The sequence below is a fragment of the Scophthalmus maximus genome, chromosome 22, assembly GCF_022379125.1.
Source record: "Scophthalmus maximus strain ysfricsl-2021 chromosome 22, ASM2237912v1, whole genome shotgun sequence".
Lineage (NCBI taxonomy): Eukaryota > Metazoa > Chordata > Actinopteri > Pleuronectiformes > Scophthalmidae > Scophthalmus > Scophthalmus maximus.
In genome coordinates, this window is record NC_061536.1 from 10,628,883 (window position 1) to 10,646,767 (window position 17,885).

General features: G+C 46.3%; 2 protein-coding genes and 1 long non-coding RNA gene across 8 annotated transcripts in view; 1 reads left to right on the forward strand and 2 right to left on the reverse strand.

The window, feature by feature from the left end:
• The window catches only part of LOC118292038 (ephrin type-A receptor 7), a 125,175-nt gene extending 122,168 nt beyond the window's left edge, over window positions 1-3,007 (forward strand). For both annotated transcript variants that reach the window (XM_047330071.1, XM_035620685.2), the window contains one exon: window positions 498-3,007. In XM_047330071.1, coding sequence (XP_047186027.1) covers window positions 498-612 — 115 coding nt within the window. In that variant the 3' untranslated portion in view covers window positions 613-3,007. The remainder of the gene's footprint in view (window positions 1-497) is intronic.
• On the reverse strand, window positions 5-6,634 carry LOC118292039. 5 transcript variants are annotated; one of them, XR_004786809.2, is made up of 5 exons: window positions 4,904-6,634; window positions 4,152-4,272; window positions 3,862-3,953; window positions 2,318-2,431; window positions 5-1,680 (listed from the first exon to the last, which is right to left on the reverse strand). It is a non-coding gene; the product is annotated as an uncharacterized LOC118292039 (long non-coding RNA). The 5 variants fall into 5 exon arrangements; XR_004786807.2 differs by having other exon boundaries at window positions 3,862-3,976; XR_004786808.2 differs by lacking the exon at window positions 3,862-3,953.
• An 864-nt stretch (window positions 6,635-7,498) lies between these two features.
• LOC118291968 (prolyl endopeptidase) lies at window positions 7,499-17,156 on the reverse strand. The gene is made up of 15 exons (XM_035620544.2): window positions 16,851-17,156; window positions 15,644-15,718; window positions 15,049-15,182; window positions 14,816-14,946; window positions 14,488-14,697; window positions 14,265-14,386; window positions 13,692-13,797; window positions 12,347-12,538; window positions 10,882-11,079; window positions 10,611-10,714; window positions 10,356-10,492; window positions 9,885-9,979; window positions 9,520-9,651; window positions 9,169-9,325; window positions 7,499-8,668 (listed from the first exon to the last, which is right to left on the reverse strand). Exons 1-15 carry the CDS (start codon window positions 16,890-16,892, stop codon window positions 8,374-8,376), a joined length of 2,130 nt encoding a protein of 709 aa, XP_035476437.2. The 5' UTR covers window positions 16,893-17,156; the 3' UTR covers window positions 7,499-8,373.
• Between the last annotated feature and the right edge of the window lie 729 nt (window positions 17,157-17,885).

Sequence of the window (17,885 nt, forward strand, 5' to 3'; positions counted from 1 at the left end):
ACTGTGTCTCAGCGGCCATTTTAATTTCCTGTTTTGCATTCCAATTCAAACTCCACACAGAAAGGCCCCTGGGCGGTCCGATCAGCGCCAACCACTGCACCACCGCTGACCAAACTTGAAACCCTTTATGTTGAGAGGACTTTGAAATACTGCTTTTCCGCCTGGCGTTGAGTCACTCCTCCAAATAATGGCACAGTTCAACCCGAGTTGCCAAAGTAATTCCTCTAGAGGCTCTGTTAATCTGTTTTCTCAATCAGCTTCGGTGGGCGGGGCCGTCGAGAGTCGTTGGCTCGTCCGCCGAAGTGAATCATAAATCCTGCGTCACCGGCGATGAAGCAGATGAGCCAAGTTTAGTTTTTGTTTCCCCCCCCAGTGATAAACGGTTCATAAGTGGAACCCTGGAAATCCGAGCATACAATTATTAGAAGTCTCCGACTCCGGCCAATGAAAAAGAGTCCAATAAATTTCACGTCTAATCTTGGTGAATCTGTCCACAGGGACGTCCTGAGCCTTGGCATCACTTCCCTCGAGCACCAGAAGCTGATACTGGCCGCCATCCAGACGCTGCGAGCGCAGGTCATCCAAATGCACGGCCGCGGCGTGCAGGTCTGACAGCCGGCGGGCGCGGCGAGTCTGGAGTCCCTGCTGCTGCAGCGAGGATGACGGGGTGGAGAAGAGGGGGGAAAGGGAGAGCGCTCTTCCAGACTGACGGAAAGATGAGCAGATCTTTCGGCTCACGGCCCTCCTCTATTTACTCCTCCTTCCCACACTTCCTCAAGCCTTCCTTGATCCCTTCCTTCCTTTTTTTGTAATGAACCCGGCCCCCGTCCGACCCCGCCCCACCCGGGGCACCAAGCGGTATTCCTGGTGTGATCGGGGGACCGCAGAGGAGCGATGTCATGTGACTTGTTTTTTAATGTGACCTCTTATCTGCACTTTGACCTTCGGTGACTGTGTCAGCTCCGTCTCGCCGGTCGTCCGGATCGGCGCGTAAGAATCAAACGAAGCACCGTCTCCGGCGGGACGGCGGCTCTGTGCGGGGCTGACCCGGCTCTGTGCGGGGGGGGGGGTGGAATGTCCCCTTTACACACACAACATTGTTTTCTGGAAGAACGATGCGTTGTCAAGAGCCGCTGGGACTATTTTACAGGCCTTGGGGCTGAAATGACGTATTCACTACGACGACGACGAAATCACGCGGCGCCCCCGGAGAACCCATCCCGCGTCACGCGGATGAGAAAGGAACATTTCTAAAAAGATTGAACACGGCCGGAGTGTGACCTGTGGGTTTCAGAGCAGCAGCAGCGTGAGAAGACTGTGCTGTCCCACGTCGAGGGGTCCAGTACGCTTAGAAGAGCTGGGACGGGGCTGGAAATCCTGTGTCGTCCTATACACAGTATTCGATGAACGGAGCTACAGTGGGTTGCGGGCGATGGTATTTACTTTACTTTCAGAAAATATCAGCCCGCTTCGTCTCTTCTCTTCTCTTTTTTCTCCCCTTTGGGGCCGCCGACGGTGAAACAAACGCTGCGGGAAGCGACTGTAAAGCGAAAAAGGGTTTTTTAAAAAGCACGTGTTTGATTGTTCATTCATCCGCTTGCTTGTCGCCGCCTGCTCTCCATCTTTTGTTCCCTCCGTCTTCCGTCCACTCCTCTGTGCTTTCCGTTGTTTTTTTTCTTCCTGTGTGTAAAAGCGTATAATTTCTCCGTTAGTCATCTCGGTGGCATTGACCTCCCCCTCTCTCTCTCTCTCTCTCTCTCTCTCTCTCTCTCTCTCTCTCTCTCTCTCTCTCTCTCTCTCTCTCTCTCTCTCTCTCTCTCTCTCTCTCTCTCTCTCTCTCTCTCTCTCTCTCTCTCTCTCTCTCTCTCTCTCTCTTCCCCCCCCACCATGTACAGTTCCCAGGCCGACTCTGGGAGATGGCCCCGATTCACTTTATTTATCCGTATTTATTTATGTTTACAGACTGTATTACAAATCTCTCCAGGAAAGAGGTTAAGAAGATTTATTTAACTTAAAAGTATTATGTAAAAAAAAAAAAAAATGAAATATGTTAAGCAACACAGTTGTCTTGTTTTGTTTGTTTGATTTGCTGTTGATTTATTATATGATGACGAATGGGAGTTTCGACCTGATCAGATTTGAGTTGTTTTGACAGGAAGTGAGAGGAACACGGGAGGATTTTATTACCGTCGGCGCACAGTGTCTACATATTCTGGGTTTCGCTATGTTTAAGGCTCATCATCATCGGATTTGCTGGTTTTCCATCCCGGTGTGAACGCCGCAGCATGGGTACAGTGTTGCAGAATGTGGCACAGACCTTGTTTTTGTCTTTGTCGCTGTTGGATTGTCACGTTTTCGAATCGTCGCGCACTTTTCCAGCCGACTCCCAGAATCCTCCCTGTACAGTGATCTGCCCTTTGCCTTTTCTGTCCTATTTAAATGCAGGAGATTTGAAGGAAGAAGTTTATCGGGGCATTAGCGGATTTTCACACACTTTCACACCAGTATGAACATTTTTTGACCGGAATATTGTAACAGGTTTGTATTTGATACAAGATTGGGTTTGTTTCTGTTTGTGTCCCCTCTCCTCGAGCTCTCCTTCTCTTTCTGTAACCGTTTTTGTCAGATTAAATAAAGTCATATGTCCTTATAGACGCGTTGGACCTCGCCACCACGATGAATGAAACTCCAAACCCTCCCCCTCTCTGTCCCGTCTGTGTTACTGTAACCATTATGTTTAATACTGTAAATATGTATTTGAAAATGCTAAATCTATTTTTATAATTTGTTTGAAGAAACAACGTGTTGAATATAATATCTTGCTCACTGTGTAAAGGGTTTCACTTGGTTGAATTTAGCTGAGGAACACTGGTGTTTGGAATATGAAACTGAAAAGTCTTTTTTGTTCTAGTTTCTTTGTTAGTTTTTGATAATTTTTACTTGTTAGAAGAAAATCCGATGGCTGTTGCAATATTGAAATGTGTTATTAAAAAAACCTCCAAAACAAGCAGATGAATTGTCCCCGTCTTCTATTTCTGTAATGAAAGTAATCTGTGCAGAGTGCCAGTGGAACTATTTGTCATTATTTAGAAAAACTTATGAAAAGAAAATGCTCATGCTTAGCATTTGCCTGATTGTATTATAACATCACAGTTTTAATTAATACACAGTATATGTATGACCAATGTAATTTGAATGGCTTTAAATGAATAATTCTATGATTTATATCTCACAGGCTATGCTATCAACGTTCAATTTGTAAATCTGCATTCGAACGTCGCAATGTACAGATGCCGGACACATTTTTTATGTGATTGGAAGTAAGAATTAATGGATATCTCAAAAAAAAAGGCCAGCTCTTTTTTCCATGTGTCCATCCAAAAGATTCTAAATTAACGCATACATGGAAACATTTTTGAGGAGGGCAACCATTTAAAATCTGGTGTTTCCAGTCAGAGATTTTTTTTCAAAACTGCCTTTTCTTCTGGAAACTCTGATCCAGTGGCTGGCCAAGTTGTCACCAGAAATACAAAATTTCTACTCTCTCTCTCTCTCTCTCTCCAGGACTGAGGTTATATTACTTACTGCTTTATTACACAACGCCCACCGTTCGGACCGGCCACTGAGCATATGGGAAATTATTGTAAATGCAAATGAACTTTGCGTGGGATTGCTGTGGGTGTGCAGAAGCGAGCGCTCCGCTCCGCACTCCTGTGTGCAGACGCACTGCAAGTGCTTTTTATTATTTTTTATTATTATTATTTATCTTGTACAGTTGCAGCAGCAATCCATACTTTTTTTTATTTATATTCCGTCTTATTGGAGTTGTGGATTGGAGTTTGGAGGCTTAATGAGTTTCACCTCTTGGCCGCAGCTCTCCAAACCTCCCACGCCGAATCAAACATCACCTCCTTCAGAACAGCTTAGTTTACAAGTCGGGGCTCGTCGGGAGGCTGAACGTTAGACAGAAGTGGTTCTGAATAAATGTAAATTGCATTCATTTAGATAAGCGAATCGGGGGGGACGACAACGTTTTACTTAAAGGTGCAACAGACAACGTCCATGCCCCCTAGTGGTGGCGGCTGGTATTATTGTTTGGTCACTGTCGTGAAGGCGCTGCGGTAGTAGGAGGCCGGTAAGGGCGCGCGTACCTTTTTCCTCGGAGCTCCTGAGGAAGTTGTCGACACCAATTTGAGAGAAAGACGGAGGAGAAGTTGCGTTACGCAACGGGTGACGGGCTTCCTTTGTGCCGTAAACTGAGTCGTCCTTTATCTGCGATTAAAAAAAAAATAAAAACATTTTAAAAAGCGTCACGGTGGCCGAGAGAATAACACGGTGAAATCAAAGCTAATATGCACGGACGGTGTTGTTTCTCCATCACCGTCACACTGTGCAATCAGTTTTTAACACCGTAATGACAACGTTTTTGAAGTTGAGTGATTACAGTGCTGTATCCGGCGGCATGAAATAATTAATAAAATCCCAAATTAGGTTCTTAAAAAAATACGTTGCTGGCTGTAATCTACATGATGTAAATTATGGAATCCTAACAGCCTTGACTCGGCAGCTGCACACGTGCCAAATGAACCGGGGAGCGTGCCCAGTCAACCGCTATCTGCCTCCTATTCCTTCGTGGTGGGAGATAATAAATGCCATTAGCTTGACTATGACGTCTTGGTATGCACACAACATATCTGACAGTAATTCTCCTCAGTGGCGAGGGGGGAGGGGGGTGGGGGGGCTTAGTGTTGGTGTTTTATTAGGCCTCTCACGGTTTGAGCGCAAAGCTTCAATCAGATCTGCTTGTTTATTCACTGTAAATGAGACGGGGACAGGGATTCTTTCAAAGAGATTGAGGGGAAGTTGTGTTTCAAAAAATGCAAGAGTACACATTTGTACTCACCTGAAATCATCGAAATCAACCTCCGACACTCGTCTGCCTCCTCAAGGCCCTCTGGGTGTCCTGTGGTACGTCGTGCATCAGCTCCCTTTACGTCCTGCGAGTCGGGAAGCGCGGCCCCTCCATGGGTCAGATTTGTTTTTTCCAGCACACATCCCACAGATGCTCAATCGGCTAAAGGTGCCGGAGGCCGAGCCGACACCTCGGGCTCTTAGTCAGGACCACCGCCCTCTCCGATTCGCCACGCGCACCGACGAGCCTTGGGCGCCCGTGACTCCCGTCTCCCGTTCGCCGGCTGTCCTTCCTAGACACAAGACACTGTCCCCGTCGTACAGCCATCACAAGGTCACTCAGAACATCATCTTCAAGAAGTGACTGCTCACTTAATACCTAATACATCACGACACTTGACAGGTGCCGTGACAAGATAACCAATGTTATTCACATCCCTTAGTGATTTTAACGTTTAAATATTTTTTTTAAATTGCAAAACACAACATGCCCCGAGGTGGAAGTAATTCAACGAGTGGTAATTTGCCTGTTAGAAAACTTGGAATAAAAAAGTGGGTGAGTTACTAAAAAAATAAAACACCAGACAACTTTGACTTTTTGAATCAATTATGAAACGCCATTATTAATTTCGGCATTTCCAATGCGCAGATTTGCTGCTTTTCTCTGTTTTACATAATTGTAAAAACACATTTGTCTTTTTAAATGTCGATTCGACAAACACGTCGCCTAGAGCTCTGCGACATTGTGAGGCGCATTTAGTTTTCAGAGAACAAACAAATCCATAGAAAAACACAAATCAATAGACGAATGCACAGGTAATGGAAATAATTGTTAGTCGCAGTTCACGTCTGTTGGTTCCAGCAGCGCAATTTTCTGAGGGATTAGCTGTTGTTATGTTTCATATCATCATACATTAGATAGATCTGGATTTTGGAATTGGCTTTTATCACATGAGCAATACATTTGAATAATTGTCGAATTGATCCATTACATTATTCTTACTTGCCGCCCTGGGCATTACGTATATCTGATGCATTCTTCTATTTCCAAAGATCAAACCTTATAATAGAAGAAACTTTTGCGGTCGAAAAAAGCAAAGAACAGAAATTTGCTCTACAGAAAAAGAGCGCGGAAAGAAATAACCCGAAGAGGTGCTGGCAGAGGACCGGAGGGAGGCACACAGGGAAAGCAGACGACACCCCTGTGAAGACATGTTGTCCCAGCCGTGTGTGGAGAGCCCTCTCCCCTCCATCCCTCGCTCCCCCTCTGCTCTGCGGGAGAGATTAAAGTGAGCGGCGTAAAGGGGGGAGAGCGAGCGGTCCACCTCTAAGCCAGTGTGAAGGGGAAACTTCCCCGAGTACAAAAGTTCTGCTCTCGCGCTCTTTGGCAACGCGTGCCGCAGCTCAAATCGGCTTTCGGAAATTAATCCCGGCATTATGTGGAGGGAGTGAAGTAAACAAACGGGAGGACGGGCTGGGGCCCCTGCGAGGGTGGGGTGGGGGGGGGGGGAGAGAGGAGAGAGGAGGGGGAGCTGTGAGACGAGCGGTGAGCGCGTTCTAGGTAAAAGCCTGTGTTCCTCCAGAGAAGAGGGGACGTGGAGGCCGTGTGAGTGTGTGAGTGTGTGTGAGTGTGTGTGTGTGTGTGTGTGTGTGTGTGTGTGTGTGTGTGCAGAAAGGAGGACGAGGGAGCTCAAGAGGTGACCTGGGGGAGAGGGAGGGAGGGGGGGGGGGGGGATGAAGCATCACAAGCCGGTCCACTCCTCTGGGAGGCTCCTGGGAGAAAAAGAAGGCATCACAGTCTTTGTGCTTCATGATCTTAAAGGCAGACCCCCCCTCCCCCCTCCCCCCCTCCCTCCCTCTCTGCAGCCTCTCATCTGTCCAGCTTATTACTGGCTTTGTCTTTCCCGGCTTCATTCAACCACTTTTCCCCTATGGCGACGACGAGTTCACTGTCTGCAAATCCCCCCCCCCACTCCCCTCTTCTCTGTCGCCCCCCCCTCTCCTCTCCTTTACACATTCTGTCGCTCCACTGAGAGGTACTTTAGATAAGGCCCGGGATTCAGTCTGACAAAATCAGAAACTTCCCGCCTGAGCCCAGCTTAAACTCTGAGTGACCGAGCGGACAACTTCTCTCGCTCTCTCTCTGGTCGACTGGCGCAGAGTTTCCATCTCTCTTTTATTTATTTTATTTTTTTGGACAGTTTAAACGCCCGCCTGTCCGTCTCTCTGTGTCTGGCCGCCTCCTCCGACTCTCCATAAGTGCACTTTCAGTCTCTCGCCTTGTCTCGCCATACATCCGCCGTCGATCATCGCTCTCAAGTTGTGTCCGGACATTTGCACATTATTTCCCTCTACCCATGTCTCCTTCCACTTTGAAATGTCTTTTCTCTCATTCACAAGTCTAATTTTTTTTTAAATGTATCCTAATTGTCTCTATCAACCATATATAAAGTTTTTAGCAGAGTAGCATCCTGCTGATTGTGTGTGATCAAGCTGAGCAGAACCGCCAGAAACCCTTTGACCTCCAGGTGGAAGAACACTGGTGAGCATTAAGGGGGAATTTTTGCAGTCCCATACTGACACCTGGTGGTAAACAAGAAAAGTACATTTATTCAAATACTTTGCAGTACATGTTTTTTCAGTTCTTTTTAATGCACTACAGCTCCCCGTTTTCTTTTCTCCGACACATTTATCTGACAGATATGGCAACTCTCCGTATTACCATATATGCAGAGCATATGATAATCTTATAAAATATCATCTATTAATATGAGGGATTTCTGTAGACTGATATGCAATGGTACAAAGTAGTCTGCTCCACCTCAACCAGCGGCAGCAATAAAATAATTATCATGGTAATGCAAGAGCAATGATACTCTAATGACATAACCTTTAGAATATTAAATGTTTGAAGGGACAGCAGTAAAATTAATTTCTAATATTCCTGAACTTTTAAACAAAAATTTTAAGCAATATTATTAAAAAAAAAACACAAATAGATCTGGTTAGATTTAGCTCAGAAGGCAGTAATTAAATGTGGGATACTAATGATAGTAATACTGTAGGCAGAAATAATACTACAATTATATAGATTTTATTGAAACTTTTTAAAGATAAAATACAAAACTTCAAACTTACAATAAACATTGAAAAAATTTAATATTTGAGTGCATTTGATTTGTTAAGGTAATCTACAGTTAAGTGCTGTTTTAAAAGAGCATTATGATTAGCATCCCATTAGATTTTTATAATACTGAAGTGATTGGTTATTTATTATTTGACATTCCTTCTTCAACCCTTTTATTTTATATTTGTCTGTTAATTACAATTGTTTCACTGCATTTTCACTCTTCTCTTCTCCCTGACTTCTAACCCATCACACTCCTCTAATTACTTATGTGTCTGGAGTAATAAAAAAGTAAACAGACGGTTACATTTTAACCATCACCTCACGTTCTCCCCTCACTCCTTCCAGCCGAGACCCAGGGTCTCAGCAATGAAGGAGAAGGTGTGCGTGTCCTCCAAGATGGCCTTGGCGGTGGGCTTCCCTGCGCCGTGCCCACTCTGGGTGTCCAGCCTGACCATCAGGGGCTGGCGCTGCAGGGGGCTGCGGCCCACGCCGTGCTGCAGCGCGGCACAATACTTCAGAGTGTGCAGAGGCACCACGCGGTCGTCGTGGTCGGCTGTCAGGAGCAGGACGGCGGGGTAAGGAGGGCCAGAGTACGGAGCCGGAGGGAGGTTATGAAGAGGAGAGTACCTGAAGAGGAGAAAGACCAGTGAGTTGGGGAAAAAAAAATTAAAAGATTTGTCATGTGTGACTCGAGTGTACCAACATCTTTCCTGCTGATTGACTTTGCAGAGAGAGCGGGAAGTGAGTGAATGACTCAAGTGTGAGGTGAACTTCAGGTGAGTTGCAGCTGTGCACTGAAACCTCGAGGACTACATTTAAAATTTAAAATGCATTGTATGTTTAAAATATATATATATATATATATATATATATATATATATATACACACACATTTCACCAATGATTAGATGGAAGATGATTATAATAGGTGTAAGTGTGATATACATAAAGTAAAATTCCCCAAATAGTGGCAGCGTGTTGAGGCCTCTGTCGGCGCAAGATTGTGGATGCTTGCGTCAGCCTTTTGGTTTCCCTTTCAGAATCACTCAACCCCGAATTATTTCGCAAGAGTGTATCGCCTCAACGTGTTGTAATTTTGTGCGTGCGCGCGCGTGCGCTTTTCATACTTGATGAGCCACTTGAACTGCTCCGGGTCGTCCGAGCAGCCGTAGTCCGTGGTCCAGGCGTGGCCAATGGTGAACTTGTGGAACTTCAGCATATCCATCACCCCGACCTCGGCCACAGCACAGCCGTACAGGTCTGGACGCTGGTTCACGCACGCCGCTGTGTGCACATTTGACATTGTCGTTATAGGGTTCATTCGCTTATGATGTACTGTCGCCTGACCATTTCCAGGCTTTACCTTTAAAACCCTTTCACTTTTGCTCTCTCCCTCTGGCTATATCCCTTGGTTGACCATTAAATGAATATATACATAACGCACACACACACACACACACAGCTGGTCAGGTACCTACCCACGAGCAGCCCTCCGTTAGAGGCTCCGTTGATGGCGATGCGGCTGGCTGTGGTGAACTTCTCCCGGATCAGATACTCTGCTGCGCACTGGAAGTCATCGAAGCAGTTCTGCTTGTTGCCTAAAGTCCCGGCTACAGAGCACACGATACGGAGTAAATCAGTCAAACGGGCGGGAAAAAACGAGGCGAGCACTAATGACAAAGCGCGTTAAAAGCACTCGGAATGCTGGATTCTTAGCAAAGAAACACACGAGCCGTCGTGGAGATTGACTGGCCGAAATATAAACAGTGGATAGACACATAGCTTTTGCAAAGGCGCTCAGCAACTCGTGTCTTTCTGTGTCTAGTTGTCTCGTGCTTTGTACCTTTGTGCCAGGTGAGGCCGTACTCTCCTCCCCCTCTGATGTTGGCCACGGCCAGAATCCCTCCCAGGTGCCTCACGTACAGCAGGTAGGCAACACTGACGCGCACAAAAGAGACAGGAAGGCACAGGAATAAAAAAAAAAAGACCGCTGATACATGAACATGTTGCCCATCAATGAAACTCTTCATGTTCACTATCTGAAGGTCCAGATAAAATGATGGTTTTGCAGAACGAATATAAAAAGCTCCTTTATGTTTAATGGTTTATATCCATTATTCTTACAGGCACCTGCATTGTTCACATCGTTGCTGGAGTTCTAGGGGCAGGATCAGTTACCGCCACGTCTCTTTTGACGGCTTGTAACCGATTACTGCTCATCGGTGTCTGCTGCTGGGCTCCGCCAGGAAGTGTCACAGACGCGAGGAGGTTGCGACCGCTTGACAGACTTTGAATAGCTCAGTTGTATGCTTACTTGTAGTATGGCTGTATGGACGCCTCGAAGCCTCCGTATCCGTAAAGGAACACGGGATGACTTCCATCTTTCTTCAGGCCCTTGGTGTGAACTAGGAACATGGGGACCTTGGTTCCATCCTTACTGGGATAAAACACCTGAGAATATATAATGAGCATGTGTGTGAAGTTCTTATTTGTGTGTGATGTGTGAAATGAAGCTTGACGTGGGAATTACAAAAAAAAACAAAAAAAACAAACAGGCGGAGGACGTTACCTGGGTGGTCTGATAGTCCGCTTGCTTGATGCCTTTTACCGGGACCTCCCTGAACACTTTGGGCTCTGGGTTGGTCTGACTCAGGTCACAGTGGTAAATGATACCTGGGCACCGGAGAACAAGAGCAAAACGGGTTAAGAGATCCTTTTTATATGCACTGACGGTAACACTTTTTGTTGTTGCTTTTTCTATATGGGAATAACAAATTGATCACCGTCGCATTAACTATATACTTAAACGAGACCTATCTGCATCAGATGGCCCTAATTACCGGGCGTGGTGAAGGAGGTGAACTTGTAGAAGAAGTCGGAGTGCTTCTTCTTGCAGCTCACACCGGCCACGGTGCCCACGTCCAGGGGCAGGTCCCTGACGTGCCGGCCCGTGGACAACTCGTACACCTGCAGGATGTCCTTCACGTCGTGGAGGTAGTTGACCAGCAGGTGGTGCTGGTTCACACAGGAGACCAAGCCTGCACAGGGACATGACATGACAACATAGTAGCTGGTTTCGTTGGGGGGGTTGGAGGAGGGGGGGGGGGGTCCTTTCTGCTGTTTATTTTTTACCTCATATTTCTCATAAATAAGAAGTGATCTCATGATCCAGGGTTGAAGCCCAATATATATCTGCTATGGATTGAATTGGTCTATTTTAATGTTAGCGTACAGCACAATATTGAAGCCTGATCTCATCTACCAAAAGCCCAGCAGAGGGCAGACTAACACACACCGTGTGTCAGTGTCATCACTGTATACTGTTGCCCAGTAGGTGGCAGTGGTGCAACAGACACGGCCTTCTCTTCTTTGATAAACGCAGTAACCTTTGTTTATATGAGAACATTTTTAAATGACAGTATTTGCCGGCAATCGTAGTTCCTTCCATAAAGATGATCATTTTACATTATTGCAAAGCGGTTTTATTTATTGTTTGTCATTTAGTTTACATTTGTGCACCAACCTCCACTAGTGTACAAATACACTAACAGTATATCTGCAAACTGCAAATTACTAAATGTTTATATTCTGCTTGTCATTCATTCAAATTATCATCCTTAATATACTAAACTCATTTTCCCCACTTCAATATTTTTTTATTTGCCTTGTACTGTGTGCATGCCTGCCTGCCTGCCTGCCTGCCTGCCTGCCTGCCTGCGTGTGTACACACACTTCTCAGCGGAAACATGGACATTCATAGCTTTTTCTGTTTTCTAACAGTTGATCAGTTCCCATCATTTGAATGACCAAAAAAACAAAAAAACATTTGTGTTAATGGACCACATTTCACTCTCCGTACTGTAGTCTGAACAGAGTTCCCTCTGACGAAGGTCGTGGACCACAAACTGAGGACTTCCCCTTCTCCGCGGTCGGCTCATCACTAAAACGTACGGACATAAATACCGTGAAGAAGAGAAAAAAGCGTTTTGCAAGAATTCAAGTGCTGAATTGTGGAAGTACAATTCCACGCACAAGCCCCTGTGCGTCTTTCTAAAACTCGGTGGAGTTTTTACATAACATCACATTCGTTTACATGACGCCTTTGTCCAAAGGGACTTAAAATTTTTTAAAATGACTTGCGTTTTCATTCATTTTTCACGCCAGCAGTGCCGGCCCACAGCTTTACAAACCCGACGGTGCAACTGCTCGATTAGCTCTCGGACATCGGACAGTCCCTGTCCAGTGAACTGATATTATGCAGGTCAGTTCACCGGACATCTTTTAGACATTTCCATTGAGTCTCACCCAGGACGTCCTTGTTGTGCTCCGGTATCAGGGTAGTCCAGTGCTGCCTGTCCGGTTTCTGGATGTCTACGTTGATGAGACAGTATCGAGGTGCGTCCAAGTTGGAGCGGAACGTGAACACAGTTCCCTCATTGGTAACGTAAGAGTACTGGGCGTCGAAGTTGTCCACGAGCTTGACCCACGGCAGCAGCCCTGGAGAAGATGATGGATAAAATGAAGAAAAGGGAAAAGAATTAGACATTTGGGAGATCAGATTATTTCTGAATTTTGACTTGTATATTCGCAATACCCTCGCGCTGAATGTTTCAAAATGACTGCTTGCGGGGGAGAGATTTATTTTTTTTACACCGGAAAACCAGGAAGTGAATTTTGAAATCTTCACATCTGGTGAGGCAACCCTAGCATCAGTATCAACTCCAGTTCTGCTGATACAGCGCCAGTATCTTAAGAAATATCATCTATCACCAGTCTGGATATGTACTGTGGAAAAGCTGGCAGGTGGTTTCAATTAATCCATTCATGATTAAGGGACGGTGTTTTCCGCAGAAACAATGCCCAGGGTGAAGCCCGTAACACTCTCATGTGCACCGGCGCCCTACAGTGTCAGGTACAAAGAGAGGGCAGGTGTTGAACCGAGGCCATGCCCTGACTTGTTATGGGAACGAGCGCAGCTCAAGCTTAAGATACCAGTGTTATGACAGGCTGCGCCAGCCCGACGAGGACGGTCAAAACGTAGGGGATGGTGCCGACGCTACAAAAGAAGTGATTGTGTGAGAGAGAGAGAGAGAGAGAGAGCAGGGCAAAGAGCACTGCACACAGCTCCACCATGGAGCGACAACGCACTACTCCGTGCAAAGTCAGGGATCTATTATGTGTAAAAAAGATTCTATTCATTGTGAAACAGTGGCGAGACTACCCAGATTGACTTATACTGAAAGGAGATGCAAAATCAAAAATATCAAAGTGACAACGTCATTTTGTTTTTAATGCTACGGCTCCAGTGCCAGTAATAATTGCGATCAAAACACCGTTTAATCATTTCAGTATTTTTCCAAATATATATATATATTTTATTGAAGCCCTAGTTCAAACTTCAAAAAAAAATATGATAAAGATATGTCAGTGACTAAGGGTTTGCCTTTTGGTGAACCCGATGAGTTGTCAAGCAACACATTTGATCATTTCATGGATCCGTGCCTGTGGATTTTGACTTTGAAAGTATAGTCTAAAGCTTGTGTTACATCAGTTTGACAGAATTTGACCAGGGCACAGTTACAAAAAAGGCGCCAAAGCAGATCTAAAGTTCAATCCTGTGCAAGTGATCCGACTCCTCAAAAGCGCTGACCTGTGATGCCGCTGGGGAGCTGCTGAAGGTCACAGTACCACAGCTGGTTGACGGGCTCACAGCCTTCAGTGATGGACAAAACAGCATATCTACCGTCGTCTGATACCTGGAAAGAGGGAGGAATGACAATAGGTAGGAGAGAAAGGGAAGAGCGACAGATGCGAACAAGGCTGCTGCTATGACAGGTTTACACAAGTCGTACTGGTGAACCCTGAGGCTCCAATCAGTACCGGTCACTGACTCTAATTAAAAAACCAAAGAGGCGAGAAGTGACGACGACGATGACTACTGCTTCAGCAGAAGGAGCAGCCACTGGTGCCAAGACGAGTTTCAGGGATGACAGTTCAGGTTAGAGAGGCGACACGCGACTTCCGTGCCCCAGAGTGGTTTCAGGTGGTGCCATTGTTTGGTAGACTGTTGTGAAGACGCAGCAATAGCGGCAAGGTACGTAGCGCATTTTGCACCGTGCAATCAAGTTTTTGACATCAAAGTGACAAGTTTAAGCCAAAGAGATCTCGTGGCGTTTCCAAACACCTGATTGAAATAAGCGAGTCAAGACTTCCACAGACTTACAGTCACGGAGCTGTGCCACTTCGGATGGTCGAGGAACTCTGCCACCAGAACGTCTTCCGACTGCCGGGTGCCAATGACGTGGTAGTAGAGCTTCTGATTGAGGTTGCTGGTGGTTTCGGTGCCTTTTGGGGCGAAACACGGACGGGCTTATAGGTCTCGGGAAACATTTGCATTCTACGGGCGTTTGCATCGAGGTGCCGCGGCGGTGCTCCTGTGCACTCACCGTCTGTTTTGCCTTCCTGGCGCGGGAAGCAGTTGTAGAAGACGCCCTTCGCATCGTGGGTCCAGGACAGACAGCTGAACTTGACCCTCTCCAGTACATCGGGCAGTGGCGCGAGGTCGTCGGCCTTCATGAAGCGCACCGTCACCCAGTCTGAGCCGCTGCTGCTCAGGCCGTACGCGAAATACTCGCACTCCTCCGACAGGCGTCCCACTGGGGGCAGAGAGGGACAAGAGGGGAAAAGGAGAAAAAGTCGCCATGTTGGTTCCGGTCAACCTGTGTTTTTACGCGCGTTCGCGCGAAATGTGAATTGCTCCGCAGCTCGGCTCACTCTTCAGCGCCACAGTGCCGTCCTCAGAGTGCTTATTCGCGTCAAAGAAGATGGTGGCGGGTCCGTCCAGAGAGTCCTGCACGTACAGCACATCCTGGTTCTGGAGGCCTTTGTTATGAAAGTAGAAATACCTGGAAATAAACAGGAAATAAAAAGTCATTTCAGACCAAAATATAGTCACACTTCACCCATGTGCAGTGAAATATGACTGCCCTTTCGAGTTCAACGAGTACCTGTCCCCTCTCTTGTAAGGGCAGCTGTATTTGGGATAGTCGTAGAGCTCGGTGAGGCGCTGGTGGAACCGAGCCCGGACCGCGCACTGCTCCAGGTACGGCATGGTCAGTTTGTTCTGCTCCTCGACGAAGGCCTGAGAGAGATGAGGGAATGGAATTTGGTGTGGCTTGGTAAAGAACACGGCTTCAGTTTGGACGAAGACGAAAGACTCGCGTGTACATAGATATTCAATGTCGAATAGCTGAACATCTGATTGGTATTCACGGTGCTGAATGAGTAGATTGACTCGATGGGCGTCAGTTTATCATAGCACAGAAGTAGCATCTCAGTATTATGCCATATGGGAGGGAGCAGGTAACCAGTTATTATCTTGCACGTCTTATCTCAATGCCAGGGACAGGGGAAATGAAAATAAGGCATTCTAATCTACAGTATAACATTCCTGCTGAGTCCTTAAGAACTGTCAGGTCAACGACCCGCGAGAGGAAACTTTGGCCGGGTGTGCGTCAAACACGATATCAAAAGGTGTCAAATGATGCATCCAGTCACAGATTGTCTTTCGCATTTCTTAACGGCAAGATATCAATCGCGTACCATTGTTTCGGCACTATCGGTGTCTTCCAGCCATGCGTACGGATCACAGATCTTGGTTCCCTGGTAGTCATCCACCTGTCGAATGCAAAACAAAACAGTTGGACAAACCTACACAGGTTCGACTTCAATCTTTGGCTCTTTTCCCTTGTTTTTGACAGAGAGGATTCTGTGGAACCGCCATTCAACGGCATTTCTGTGGAACTGAACACTGGCGGCATTTATAAATCAATGTGCAGTTTGGCAGCTGCATTTTTCGCCGATGGAATGTGTGTTTGTTATGACAGTCGATCCTTATCTATCAATTATGATAAACATTCGCCGTGTTGCAGGTTTGTGTCCGAGCACGTGCCCGCGCTTGTTGAGCCCCCCTGGTGTTTTGTTCATCGTTGTACCTTCTTGTTTCCAGTGATGGCACAGGGAAACAGTTTTCCACGGCTTTTCTATCTATTCCTAACTCCATAAACCGGTTAGTGGCGATATTAACATGCTGAAGGGTTGATGGTCTAGTGGTGAGATCAGCTTGGTTGTTTTCTCGTTTACTTGTCATCTTTAAGCCAAAATGCCAAATGTTGATTTGAGAATTTCCAGCTTTTCTTAAGTTTTCTATAATAGTCAATTGAATAGCTCAGGGGTTGGGACTATTACTATGACAAAACAAGCGATTTAAATAAATGACCGTAGACGTATAAGAAATGATTGTGATGGGCATTTTGTTGTTTTTTTGCACAACTGTTAGGTAGTCAGGAAGTGAATTGGTAGATGAATTCGTCACACAACATCCTTGAAACCATCGTGCGGGGGGAGGGGGGCGGGGCTTGGTGGTTTTGCATGAAGCATAAATCACCAGCTGGATGAAGATCAATAAAACAAGTTGGGCTCTGTATGCTGCGAACTCATACACATGCAGGGAAAAGTCCCATTGCAGAGGACGGAGCGGGAAGGGCCTGAGAGAGAAGGGCTGACTGCGGCGGGACACGTGGGCTCGACGGGCCTGAATCGAAAGTGTCCGCGGGAGACGAGCGCGCGCGCACGCGGACTCGACCCGGAGCTGCGCGCAGCACAGAGCCAAGGACTCTGTCGTTCGTTTGGGTCGTCAAAAGTTTTGTTTTTGTTTCCTCTCCATTCACCCTCCACCGCCTGTGGGACTTTTGTCTTCCACTTCCTGCTCCCCCCCTCCCCCCCTCTCTCTCAGCGCGGCGACACTGACCTTATTCTCATCTCTGCGCGCAACCGGATACGCAAACGCCATGGCGGGGTTTCCAAGAGGGTCTCCTCAGCTTCCCTGCTGGGTCGTCTTTTTGTATTCTCTTTTTCTTTTTCGTTTCTTTCGTTTGCTGTCACTACTTTTCACCCCTTTGCCGTGTCGCCCTGAGAGCTGCGCGCCGCCGGCCAATCAGAATCAATGGAGCGCTGAAGTGAAAGTGAGAGCATTTCTTCTTTTTCTGGGCACACACACACACACACACAAAAGACACACACACAAACTGTTGCCTGGCCTTGTTCTTCGAGCAGGAAATGATGCGGCACGATCCTGGGACGTCCGAGTGACGTCATGCGCACGCGGCACAGTACGTGTGCTCGCGCGCATATGCCCACGTGAAAAAGTTGGAACACCCCCCCCCAAAACCGAAACATAACACCTGATCTAAGCCTTAAACTTAGAGACGGTGGAATACATAAAACAAAAAAAAGGGAAAGCAAAAGAAAGAAAATGCGAAGTGCCACCAGGGGAGAATCTGAAATAAAGGGGAAGTGTCTGCATTTAATACAATAACTTGCAAGTGAGGAGTTTGGCCATAAGCAGTGAATAACTTTCATGAAAATAAAAAAATAAAAAATTATAGGTTCAAACTGATTGATATCTTTGCAGGCCTTTTAGAAACCCGTAGGCTGCTATGAACCGTCACTGTCATTGTATTGGACAGGCCTTTATTTGTTATCTACGATGAAAAGATTCATAATTTTGTCTACTAGATGTCAGAAAGAAAAAGAAGAATCACAATTCCCTCGCAACCTAGGACAACAGGACAACCTAGGCTATCAGAATGTGTAGGCTTCAGGGATATCACATGGATGTCTAAATAGTTATATGACCATAAAGACAAAAGAGAAAACCAAATGGAAATTGACTCTCACAGACATTCATTGTAATGACGCACCAAACAACAATGATGACGATGTTTTCCCTCTTGAAAGCTGTTCTTTGAAGCCTGTGCTATAAGGGAACACAATTCAAAACATT

What these genes read in the sequence shown, in the direction of transcription:
- LOC118291968 (XM_035620544.2), bottom strand. Translation starts at nt 16,892, where the DNA reads ATGGCGTTTGCGTATCCGGTTGCGCGCAGAGATGAGAATAAG. An exon ending in CCAGGAAGGCAAAACAGACG is followed by an intron (nt 14,387 to 14,487) that starts GTGAGTGCACAG and finishes TCGCCCCAAAAG; the next exon opens with GCACCGAAACCACCAGCAAC. An exon ending in GCTCCCCAGCGGCATCACAG is followed by an intron (nt 12,539 to 13,691) that starts GTCAGCGCTTTT and finishes CATCTTCTCCAG; the next exon opens with GGCTGCTGCCGTGGGTCAAG.